Genomic DNA, 13109 nt, shown 5'->3' with positions numbered 1-13109 from the left:
TTAATGTCAGCTAATCACATCAGTAGTTCAAGCACCAAAAAATAGCAGAAAGAAGAATGATCCCTGCTATTCCCCTAATCAGTAGTTAGGCCAATGTGCGGAGGACGGATTTCCAGGTTACCTGGAATGTTAACTGGTGACCTTTAGTGATAATTGAGTAGTGTTTTAATAGAGAGGAAAATTAGAGTTACAGAACAAGTCGTATGTATTTCAAGCTGAGTGTCTCATAGATGAGTCTACTGTCGATGCATCCACTGGCCATTGAAGCGGAGCAGCAAGCGCAGGCAACACATGTAAACACAGGCAAGTAGCAGCAGTAGATTAAAATCAATGGGTTCAGGAAGTTCGAGCATAATTTGCGTGTCATGTTTATGAAGTTAGGTAAGATACATATTAAGTCTTAAGCTCTACGCAGCTAGTTTGTCATGTCAGCGACACAGTTTTCCTCTGTTTAATTTAGTTTGTCTATAATTAGATAATCTACTTCAGTGCGTCATGGTGTTATGTGAGAGAAACTACAAGACACCATCATCAGTTACATTTTGCTGCACAGTCATAATACAGTGATTCTGTTATTTCATTAATGTGAACCTCTCCTCACTGGAGTATTTGGCTTTGTAAATAGAGTCCACTGCAATGAGGTCAGAATATTCAAGATTCGTTATTGTTTATAAATATCTATACACCAAAATTATATTGCACTCAAGACTGACTCAATAAACTATGGAACTCCAGAGTGTTCAATGACAAAGTGAACAAATTTTACTTTAAATTCTTGAAATGTATTACAATTATTATTAATATATTTTAACTAAAAAGTACAGTTTTTAATTGGCTCTGATCTGGAAAGTATAACAACAACGACAAGTATTCCTCTTTGGATTTTTATGGATGTAACCCTTTTATTATATGCGTGCTTTATCTTTAGACCTGTATATAATTTGTATGAGGGGTTCAGTGGCGGAAACCGATATTACTGTCCTTTATGTGGACAAACGTCCTAATCTCTACAAATTTTCAATATGAAAGTTTTGGTTTCACATAGGAATCTTAAATTCTATTCTATTTCATAATTAAATTCTAACTTGAAATGGGGTTTCTGTGACTGAACTAATCTCCTACTCACTGTAACTCCTCCACTGTCTCCTTTTGTCTTTATAATTATTATTATTTATTTATTTTTTTGTCTTGTTTTGTTTTGTTTTTACTTTTTATGATTACTCTACAATGTCCTTTAAGTACTTTCTGTTTGTTAAAAAGGAAAAAATGCTAATAAAAAGAGATTTGCAAAAAAAAAAAAGTACTGTTTTTAAATTTAATGTTGCAGAAACAACAAAATAATTTCTAGCGCTCAGTGGATCTGCGCTCGACAATGCAGCCTAGGCGGAGTAGTCGAACGCAGATCCACTGAGCTCTCAACACAGACAGCATCGTCAGAAGAAAAGTTGATAAAATAAATTAAACATTTTGTATTGTTCGATACATATGCGTACCGAACCGAAAGCACTGTATCGAACGTATATATATATATATATAAGAGAGCTTGTGCTGGGATGCCATCTGGTCCAGCTGCCATCCATGTGTTGTCTGTGAAGGTTCTCAGTCATCCAGGTCATCGTAGTCAAAGGAGCTTGCAAAGTAAAGCGTCTGGACTTCTTTAAGTTGCTTGAAGACGTTTCACCTCTCATCCGAGAAGCTTCTTCAGTTCTAAGTTAGAACGGATGAGAGGTGAAACGTCTTCAAGCAACTTAAAGAAGTCCAGACGCTTTACTTTGCAAGCTCCTTTGACCATCCATGTGTTGATTTTTCTGATATGTTCTAGTTCATTGTGAGCTGTTCTCTTTTTTCTTGTTAAGCATCAATATCTTTGCACCACTCAAAAACAAACTGTCATAGACAAAAACACAGGTCCAGGCAGAAATAACTCCAGATTAGTGCTTTGACTTGCCTATATTGCTTCCCTGTGAAGCCTTTTGCATTATGTCTAATGCTCTCAAACACAGCAGTTGCTATCACCTTTCTCCCACCAACACACAAAGAAGTCTTTGTTTTTTTGTTACTCTGCTCTCCTTCTCGTCTTGAATTGCTGTCTTAATCAGCAACAGAACACTTTGCGATTTTTAGTCACCTGTTAATTTCACAAATTGGTGTGGGAATCTCATTCCACAGCAGCACTTATTTCAACCCTATTACCTCTCTTTCTCTCTGTCTCTCTGTCTCTCTCTCTCTTTGCCAACAGGGTGTGATGGAGAGTTTCCTGGGTACAGCCCTGGCTGGTTCTGTCTTCTGTTTCTTTGGTGGTCAGCCCCTCATCATCCTCAGTTCCACTGGACCCATCCTCATCTTTGAAAAGCTGCTGTTTGAATTCAGCAAGTGAGCTGCTTTAGAGCATAGTAGATTTATATACTGGGAAGGTTCATGTTCTGAAGAGACCTCAGTAATGTCAGGAGTAAACATCTCATCTCACCACATTATTATGTTTACGGTTTGCATTAAAATCATTTTAGGTTGAAGAGTTTCAGTTGAAATGCTATGTGCAGTATGTGGGAGCATATGTATGGCTTTATTTACTTCAGGCTGAATGCAAATCCAAATTTCTGAAATGCTGCAGAAAGAAGAAGATGAAGAAAAAAAGGATTAATGCCTTGATTCTAATTTGCTGGTTACTTTAACCAGAAAACAGCCAGAGAAGCGCTTTTGCCGTTCTGATCTTTGCTCTGACTGCAGTTCTGCTGAAGTAATGAGTTCAGCTACCATTAAATACCAACCCTCAAATCCACTTTGCAATCACTTGTACTTACCTCAATTTATATTGACAGCCCTGATACCACAGAGTATACATGTAAACACAGCCTGCTACATAGTGTTTGTATTGAAACAGTGAACTATTTTTAAGTGTGAACAAAAACAAAATGTTAACCAAAAATCAAACTTTCTTTATTGTCACAGTGAAAAATTCCAAGAGGTATATTTGTTTATACGAAATATTTGTTTGCATGAAACAAACTAGGTCAAGTAGATGACATCCCAGCCTGATACATACTGATGCGCCCAAAAATACCAGCGCTTTAGCTGGTGTTGTATTTTTCTGAGGATTCTGCAAAATGTGGTCCTATACAGAGCCAGCGTTCCAGAGACAGCTTTGAGATTTCAGTATGTTAGTTTGTATGTAGAGGGTTTGTTAACAAGACAGCATGACAGATGTGAAAAATGTAGTCACCTGTATTTAAAGGTGAGATAAAGATTGACAATGAGTGTGATCCGATGCCTTCGTGCAGATGATGCATGTAATAATGTAGTAATCGTTGATAAACGCTCATGGGTCAGAATATCAGCTTGTTGATGGCCATTAGGGCTGGCGTGATGCAGTGACACAGTGGTCCTTCTCAAAGATTAAATAACATTAGTGGGCTTCCACATGAATGCTTATCTAACTTTATCACATTTAACTGTGTAAAAGCTGAAAAAAATTGGAAAAACAATCAACAGTTTAAATATACAGAATTATAACCAGTTTGAATGTAATAAATTAAAAAAAAACATTAATTAAAACTTTTTTAAACTTGTGTAGATTTAATTGTGGAAAGAATTATAATTATATGCATGCAAAGTATATACGCACGATAATAGATCTATTTTGTGCATGTGACTGATAAGATGATGATATAAAGAAGGAAGGATAAGAAGTCCAAACCGAGTCCTTCTTGTTTAGTTGGTGATTTTGCTCACACATATCATGTGTTTGATGACTCAAGCCTTGATATTTGTCTGTAAACACTCCAAGCACGGTTGTTTTTCCCCATCAAGCTGCTCTATATTCACAGATAATGTACTGTTTGCACAAAACTGGATAGCTTTGTGTTCTGTGCCTAAATTCATCATTGCTCCCACCTGTTTTTCTGACCTGTCGCTTCCACAGGAGCAACAGCATAGATTACATGGAGCTGCGTCTGTGGATCGGCATGCACTCGTGCCTACAGTGTTTCATCCTCGTAGCTACAGATGCCAGTTACATCATCAAATACATGACGCGTTTTACTGAGGAGGGCTTCTCCAGCCTTATATCCTTCATCTTCATCTCTGACGCCATCAAGAAGATGGTGGGCGCCTTCAAATATTATCCCATCAACACAGACTTTAAGCCCGACTATGTCACCACCTACAAGTGCGAGTGCCTGGCCCCAGACCCGAGTGAGTTCACCCCTTGACTCAGGGATAGAGAGAAAAGGGGGATTATTAGTCTCATTGGACTGACATGACAGGCAGATTACAGAAGCAAACGCATGTGTGTGTTCACTTTATCAACAGCTTTATTTGAGAATGCCGTCAGCTTTAATGTCTTGACTTCATTGGTTTAATTATTACTTATGACAATATGTGAATAAATGCAGTACAGCAAACTAAATAACTTTAATTATGCATAGGGCTCATGATAGGGTCATGAAGCAGGATTTATTAACAAGATCTGTTGATTGTTGACAAGAAAAGAAATTATCACTCAGTGTTATTGTGAATTTTATCTATCTCAGCTTTGGTACTTATTTCACAGTTAAAATATTAAAACTAATTTCTCACGTATATCAGAAAAAAGATTTCAAATGAATGGCTGTCGAGGTGATAATGCGCATCAGTTTTTAGTCGATCAGGTAATAATGAAACGTTTGCCTGCTACAAAGAAATGTTAGATCTTTTTTTTTGTCCACTGGTTTCCTTTGCAGTGTTTGCTCACTGACAGAGCGTTCACTTTAATGGCATACATCATTAATGTGTCTCCTAGCAGATGCCTCCTGTGGTTATTTTAAGCTGCCACCGGTCCACATTATTTAGCACACCGAAGATTAAATTATACTGTTTTAGCTGTTTTTGACCATCTATAGCTGTACAGGCATATCAAGCATATGTTGGAGGCAACTTATTACAACTATTAACATCACACAGAGAGGACTGACAAATAACTACACTATAATAGGTCTGTGGATGTCTTTGTCATCATTTCTTTATAACCATACTTGTGATGATATCTGGAGTAGAGTTATAATAGTTTTGTATTTTCTAATTACTATTTATTTTTATTTCATTTTCACCTTTTGGTTGCGATTTAGTGTAGTCATTTCAGCAGTATTGTTATTGTTTGAAAATGCAAAGTTTTAGTTTCCGTTTTAGTCTTTATAATTAGTATTACTGTCTGGGGGAGGCAGACAGGGGCGCCACCGGGAAGGGGTTGGCGTGGTGGCGGGTCAAGGTAAGGCTGTCCTATGTTGGTAATAATGTAATAAGTTTGCAGAAAAGCTGGCGCCAATCCATGGACAGATCACTGGTGCATCTCAGTGCCAACACAGAGACAGGCAACAGTTCACACTCTTACCTGATCCAACACTTATCTGTCTTTATTGAACAAGTTTCATCAATCAATCAATTAAAGCAGATTTTTATGCATTTCAAAATCTTAATTGTTTTTTTATATGTACCTATTTTCAGTGATATCAGCTATAATAGCAGGAAATTAACTAGGCATATCACTCTTTTCTTTCTGTTTTTGCCATCTTTTTCAAGTAACCTACATTTGACAGCGGCATAATAAAAATGGAAAGTTCTGTTTGTCTCTCAATATGTTTAGTGCCTCCCATGTGGCCACGCATACAGAACAATTCTGGAGCCCCCCCGATGTAAGAGGCATGATTTAGGAAAATCAGTACAGGAGTATTGCAAGAAAATACAAGCAACTTTTTAACCCTCTCAGGCTCAAATTAAACTTTTTGTTGCTAATGCACAACCAAGTCCTGCAGTGGTACTTCTAAGTAATCAGGTTGTTAGTTTTTAACTGTTGCAAATCGGCAACGCCTGCCTTGAGAGGGTTAAAAGCGGTTGACTCGCAGTCCTGTAGATATACAGAGCCTCAAATATACCACTAAAACAAAGTATATTTCCTCTAGATTTTTATTTTATTTTACTTCATTTTTTGAAGTTCACAAAATCGCTTCAGATAGTTTTGATTTTTTTAAAAAGTGATTTCGTTTAGTTTTCTTTTTTTGTTTGTTTTGTTTTAGTTAATTATATTAACCTTGGTCTGCAGTGCTGAACAACAGCTTTATTCTTCTTGGGTTGAGGGGTTTGATGATGGTAATCTACCCACCTTTTTTCAAGTGCAGGTAATTTGCAGTCATTTCTGCAGACATTGATTTCTGTAACTGATTGTTATCCTTTTTTGCTTTTGCCATGCACAAACAATTTGGCTGCCGTCTCTTGCAAGTGAGTACCCCTTTGTCTGTCTGCATGAGACTCGGAGTGCTCTCTGTCCAGCTGCTGGATTCTCATTATATTTTGCGTTTCTTCTTTCCTCCCCTTTTGTTTTCTTCATCACCCCATCTACACTATCCGACTCATTACCTGGCTCCTCCCTACTCTCTCTCTCCCCAATCCGTGAACAGTGGCTGCAATGATCTTCAATGGTTTAGCTCCAATGCCAGATAACAGCTCTAGTGTCTCTGGGGTGAGTGCTTGCTTTCATTAAATGTTAAATTTTCTACTTTTTGTTGCTATATTTCAAGATAAATGTCCACAGAGTTGGCGACATTGCAGCTGCAGACATGCTTTGTTTACAGCTAACCCAGGTGTCAGCTCTGTCTCTAAAAGAAGTCGCTTTCCCTCCTCTGTGTCTGCGTCTCTCCATCAACCCCACTGACCTTTCACTATTACTAACTTTACATCTGCGCCGACAATTTTTCGCTCTCTACGTGTCTTTGTCGAAACACTACGCTCTTCTTCATCCTCTGCCAACACCATCCCAGTTGAATGTGACAGCTCTGGACTGGAGCCAGCTGAGCAAGAAGGAGTGTGTGAAGTATGGAGGCTCTCTGGTGGGAAAGTCCTGCAAGTACGTCCCCGATCTGGCCCTCATGTCCTTCATCCTCTTCTTTGGCACCTACTCCATGACCGTCTCCCTCAAGAAGTTCAAGTTCAGCCGCTACTTCCCAACCAAGGTGGGTAAACTATCTGTCAGGTGGAGGTAAGAAGAAACTAGACTGAATACATGTATGTAAACAGTGAAGCTGCAAGTAGAGGTAGTGAAGTTAGATGTATTTAAATACCTGGGATCAGGTATGGACAGGATTAAATATGAGCATATCAGAGGGACAGCTCAGGTTTAGCGGTTTGAAAAAAGTCAGAGAGGCAAGGCTGAGATGGTTTGGGCATGTGCAGCAGAGTGATAGTGGATATTTTGAACGAAGGATATTTGATATGGAGCTACCAGGCTGGAGGAAAAGAGGAAGATCCCAGAGAAGATTCATGGATATAGTGAAGGAGGACAGGAAGAGGGTTGGTGTGACAGAAGAGAACACTAGGGTGATATGGAGGCAGATGATCTGCTGTGGCTGAAAGAAGAAGAAGAAGATAGTATAAACAAAAAAATGGCTGCCAGGTTTTTGAAAGTATTAGATGTTTTTGGGCAGAAAACCTAGCTATTAGATCATTGTTCTTCCTTTTTACCTGCACAGCAACTCTTCTAGCAGGAAGTGGAGAGCCAACCAGACAAAGAAGTAATTCTTCTTATTTTACTGTATTCCTTTTTCAGACACCAGGATTACATTTGACTAAAGTGAAACTTGGCAGGCTACTTTTTCTTTTCAGTATTTATGAGCAGCTTCCTGCCTATTAGACCTCGGAAGCATCTCATCTTTAAGTTCTGCAAATGTTTATCTTTGTAATACAGACTGTTCTCTTTTTCTGTGTTTGGCACCAGCTGAGGAAACTCATCAGTGACTTCTCTATCTTCATGTCCATCATGACCTTTGTTGGGCTGGACATGTTAATGGGACTCAAAACTCCCAAGCTTATTGTCCCAACAGAATTTAAGGTAATTTCCAAACTGTTTATATATAGAAGAAAACAAGTAAAAAACAATTTCCAAAATGAGCAGCTCTATGGCATGTTGCTGTATTGGGGACTGGTAGGGAATTTGAATGGAAACATGAACATTTTGGATAACAAACGTGCCCAGAGTTAGAGAAGACGATCCATGCTGCCGTTATATCTGTTAGCGTTGCAGGGATGCACTTTGACTTTCTACAGATTGCATTAACTCTCCACAACAAAAGAACTTCATCACACTGGCTTAAAATTATGTTCCAATAATGATCTTGTGGAACTGAATCCTCGCTTTTAATAAAAAATAAAGCTGCCTTTCATTTAACAGCCAACTCGACCGGGTCGTGGCTGGCTTGTGATGCCTTTTGGGAAGAATCCATGGTGGGTGTATCTGGCCAGCTTTGTGCCCGCCCTGCTTGTCACCATCCTCATCTTCATGGATCAGCAGATCAGCGCTGTCATTGTTAACCGCAAGGAGAACAAACTTAAGGTAGGTGTGCAACCAGTCAAATCAACATCAAAAGCCAAAGTAACAGTCACAAAACAGCTCTATAAATTCAGACAGAAGCCTATCGACTCACAGCCTGCCCCTTATGAGGTTGCTTTTTATAGAAATGATCTTTGTTTGCCCTGCAGAAAGGCTGTGGCTATCACTTGGATCTGTTCTGGGTTGGAGTCCTGATGGCCACATGCTCCTTCTTGGGTCTGCCCTGGTACGTGGCTGCCACCGTCATCTCTATTGCTCACATCGACTCTCTGAAGATGGAGAGTGAATCGAGTGCTCCAGGAGAGCAGCCGCAGTTCCTCGGGGTCAGGTCGGTCCACAGTAGCGTAAAAACAAAGAGCTCAGAAATAAAAAGGAAAGTGCAGTTTGTCAAATAGGCCGCCACTACCAACATCGCAGAGCTACAGAACCACTGTCCTAAATCCTTTGTAGCTGACGTAGATGAGTGCATTGTGAAACTGACTTGACGTTCTCTTGTGTCCCGTCAATGTCAAACATACAGAGAACAAAGAGTGACAGGCATACTGGTGTTCGTTCTCACTGGCGTCTCCATCTTTCTTGCTCCTGTACTTAAGGTATGAGGTGCATAATGGATGTTTTTATTTTTGTTTTTGTAATTGTTATATGAGGCTTTTTTTCTGTGCTGTTTCCTCAAGATTTGTTTTTATTATCTGCAAAACTCAAGATGCTCACTACTTTTCCGTACAGGGCAACAAATTCTTTCTGAAAATATGTGCAATAAATTGGGATTATGAAATAACAATGTGCAATATATAAATTAAAAAATTAATGAATCAATAAATTATGTTAAACAAATTTCAGGTACCCACATTTTAAAGCCTCCATATTAGTTTTTCAGTTACCCTGTTTGGGTGGTTATTAGCTTGGTTAGAGCTGTGTCTACAAACTCTACACATCTACACTCATTTTTGCTAAGAGTCAGAATTTCACTCTCATTGTGATGCTGTGAACTCTCTTAATTATGGCCAACATGTACCTTCACTTGCAGTTCATCCCCATGCCTGTGCTGTATGGTGTCTTCCTCTACATGGGTGTAGCATCTCTCAGTGGAATCCAGGTACCATGCGTATGCCAGCTGGTGTTATTTATGATTTGAGTAATTTGTGGCTGGGCGGCTTACTTATTGAGTTACAGACAGCAGATGTGAAGTGGCTTATTTAAAGCTTTTAAGCAAAAAATGTAACAATAACAACCAACAGGTATGCTGATACCATTATGTCCATATAGACCGCAAAGATGAAAAAATCGAAAAGAAAAGAAAAAGGTTTTCAATTCGACACAATGTGTGAAACAACAATAAATAAACTGCACAAGTCTGCTCTAAATAATTTAAGCACTCATGATCGTTGTAAGTTTATTTGTATTTAACATAAATTCCTGCCCCTCAACCCTCTTGTTGTCATTGCCTTCCACAGTTCTGGGACAGGATAAAGTTGTACATGATGCCTTCCAAGCACCAACCTGACTTCACCTACCTACGTCATGTTCCTCTCAGAAGGGTACACCTGTTCACTCTGATCCAGATTACATGTCTGGCTGTGCTCTGGGTCCTCAAGTCCACCTTCTTGGCAATCATATTTCCCGTTATGGTAAGTGTGATGAAATACTCCCTTTTGCACCACAAATTATAGATCCTGTGTTGTGAGATGGATGGAGCTGAGAGACAAGTGTTTTGAAATGGAAGAAACACAGATGCTGCTGCTAAAACTACAGGGTGGGCCATTTATTTGGATACACCGTAATAAAATGGGAATGGTTGGTGATATTAAAGTCCTGTTTGCGGCACATTAGTATATGTGAGGGGGCAAACTCCTCAAGATGGGTGGTGACCATGGTGGCCATTTAGAAGTCGGCCATCTTGGATACAACTTTTGTTTTTTCAATAGGAAGAGGGCCATGTGACACATCAAACTTATTGGTAATGTCACAAGAAAAACAATGGTGTGCTTGGTTTCAACGTAACTTGATTCTTTCATGAGTTATTTACAAGTTTCTGACCACTTGTAAAATGTGTTCAATGTGCTGCCCATTGTGTTGGATTGTCAATGCAACCCTCTTCTCCCACGCTTCACACACTGACAGCAACACCGCAGGAGAAATGCCAGCACAGGCATACAGTATCCGTAGTTTCAGGTGCTACACATCTCGTATCTTCACACCATAGACCATATGGGTGACCGTGGCTCAGGAGGTTAGGAATCGCATCTGTAACTGGAAGGTCGCCGGTTCGATCCCTGGGCTCTCTGTCCTGGTCGTTGTGTCCCTGGGCAAGACACTTTACCCTACTTGCCTACTGGTGTTGGCCAGAGGGGCCGATGGTGCGATATGGCAGCCTCGCTGTAGCCACAGTCTGCCCCAGGGCAGCTGTGGCTACAACTGTAGCTTGTCTCCACCAGTGTATGAATGTGAGAGTGAATGAATAGTGGTATTGTAAAGTGCTTTGGGTGCCTTGAAAAGTGCTATATAAATCCAATCTATTATTATTATTAGACAATTGCCTTCAGATGACCCCAAAGATCAAAGTCTAATGGGGTCAGATCGGGAGACCTTGGGGGCCATTCAACTGGCCCACGACGACCAATCCACTTTCCAGGAAACTGTTCATCTAGGAATGCTCGGGCCTGGCACCCATAATGTGGTGGTGCACCATCCTGCTGGAAAAACTCAGGGAACGTGCCAGCTTCAGTGCATAAAGAGAGAAACACATCATCATGTAGCAATTTCAAATATCCAGTGGCCTTGAGGTTTCCAGTGATGAAGAATGGACCCACTATCGTTGTACCCCATATACCACACCAAACCATCACTTTTGTTGTTCCAACAGTCTTGGAGGGATCCATCCAATGTGGGTTAGGGTCAGACCAATAGCGGTGGTTTTGTTTGTTAACTTCACCATTCACAGAAAAGTTTGCCTCATCACTGAACAAAATCTTCTGCGTGAACTGAGGATCCTGTTCCGATTTTTGTTTTGCCCATTCTGCAAATTCTGTGCGCCGATCTGGGTCATCCTCGTTGAGATGCTGCAGTAGCTGCAGTTTGTAAGGGTGCCATTTGTGAGTAGCTAATATCTGCCGAAGGGATGTTCGACTAATGCCACTCTCCAGTGACATGCGGCGAGTACTACGCTGTGGACTCTTGCTGAATGAAGCTAGGACAGCCACTGATGTTTCTTCATTAGTGACAGTTTTCTTACATCCACATTTTGGCTAATCCAACACTGAACCAGTTTCACGAAACTTAGCAAGCAGTTTGCTGACTGTAGCATGGGAGATGGGTGGTCTCGTAGGGTGTCTTGCATTGAAATCTGCTGCAATGACCCGGTTACTGCATACACCAGATATCAACACAATTTCGATCCGCTCCTCACGTGTTAACCTCTTCGACATGTCAATGGCTGTGAACAAAGAGAAACTTGTAAATAACTCATGAAGGAATCAAGTTACATTGAAACCAAGAACACCATTGTTTTTCTTGTGACATTACCAATAAGTTTGATGTGTCACATGGCCCTCTTCCTATTGAAAAAACAAAAGTTGTATCCAAGATGGCCGATTTCTAAATGGCCACCATAGTCACCACCCATCTTGTGGAGTTTGCCCCCTCACATATACTAATGTGCCACAAACAGGACTTTAATATCACCAACCATTCCCATTTTATTACGATGTATCCAAATAAATGGCACACCCTGTGCATGAATCTTTTCCACATATAGAAGCTGTAAATGTGCAGAATATGTAAAAGCGATAGTTTTAATGGTGTTTTTAAAGTATGTAAATACTGCTCTGATTTTACTGTGTCAACCAGTGATTCCCATTAACATCACCTATACATGGCATCCAGAAAATCATATTCACAGCATAACTCATATATGAGATGAATGTTACCAGGAGCTGAAACAAGATCTCTGTGTTGGTCTGTCTCTGTGTCAAACACCAGATCCTGGGTCTGATGGTGGTCAGAAAGATGCTGGACATGGTCTTCTCCCAGCACGACTTGGCGTGGCTGGATGACCTCCTGCCTGAAAAAGAGAAGAAGAAGAAGGATGATGACAAGAAGAAGGGGAAGGGGAAGGAGAAGGAGAAAGAGAAGAAGAAGCCCAAACCTGATGACAATGAGGAGGAGGTGAGAAACTCAAGCTTTTTCTGCCCCCTACAGGACTGACAAACCATGACATAAGTGTGTGAAGCGCACCGTCTGTACTGTGTGTGTATGTGTTTGCTTGCAGGACAAGTATCACGGCTACGCGAACCACTCACCCAGCTCTGAGTCAGACTTGGATCGAAGGTACTGTGTTCTCAAACTGCACATCCCCTACAAAGACCTCGTCTATCCTGATGTCACACAGACTCAGTGGGGAGCATACTGCCAGGCTGCAGCCACACGCAGGGCTCTTTAACACACACAGATATATATAAGTCAAAGTGCACAGTTAAAGGGTCAGTTCACAAAATATACATAAGGATCAGTGATACTCGGTCAGTGATGCAGCATAAGACATAAAATAGTCCAAACTAGGAAAATGCATTCAGCATAATTTCACACACTGTTTAAATCCTGCATATAAGAACAATTTTGAAGATATTAATATAGCTGACAAATACCCTTTGATGTGTTACTATAAATTAAGATGTGCAGTTGTTCAAAAATAATTAAAAGTAGCTCCAACTTTACCAGTTGGTAAGCTCCTTTGATTTAAAGCTATATTAATCTCACC

General features: G+C 40.2%; 1 protein-coding gene across 1 annotated transcript in view; it reads left to right on the top strand.

Annotated features, from left to right (window-relative positions):
• Positions 1-13109, top strand: part of slc4a5a (solute carrier family 4 member 5a) — a 35550-nt gene that overhangs the window by 19977 nt on the left and 2464 nt on the right. Inside the window, exons 12-23 of the mRNA XM_040050166.1 lie at positions 2240-2373; positions 3920-4191; positions 6429-6490; positions 6789-6980; positions 7742-7855; positions 8195-8356; positions 8503-8681; positions 8874-8946; positions 9381-9449; positions 9808-9981; positions 12332-12517; positions 12621-12679. Coding sequence (XP_039906100.1) covers positions 2240-2373; positions 3920-4191; positions 6429-6490; positions 6789-6980; positions 7742-7855; positions 8195-8356; positions 8503-8681; positions 8874-8946; positions 9381-9449; positions 9808-9981; positions 12332-12517; positions 12621-12679 — 1676 coding nt within the window. The remainder of the gene's footprint in view (positions 1-2239; positions 2374-3919; positions 4192-6428; positions 6491-6788; positions 6981-7741; positions 7856-8194; positions 8357-8502; positions 8682-8873; positions 8947-9380; positions 9450-9807; positions 9982-12331; positions 12518-12620; positions 12680-13109) is intronic.

Source organism: Simochromis diagramma, unplaced genomic scaffold, assembly GCF_900408965.1.
Source record: "Simochromis diagramma unplaced genomic scaffold, fSimDia1.1 OVJJ01000159.1, whole genome shotgun sequence".
In the NCBI taxonomy this organism is placed as follows: Eukaryota; Metazoa; Chordata; class Actinopteri; order Cichliformes; family Cichlidae; genus Simochromis; species Simochromis diagramma.
The sequence above is the reverse complement of the archived record's forward strand: the minus strand, read 5'-3'. Positions and strand labels throughout refer to the sequence as shown.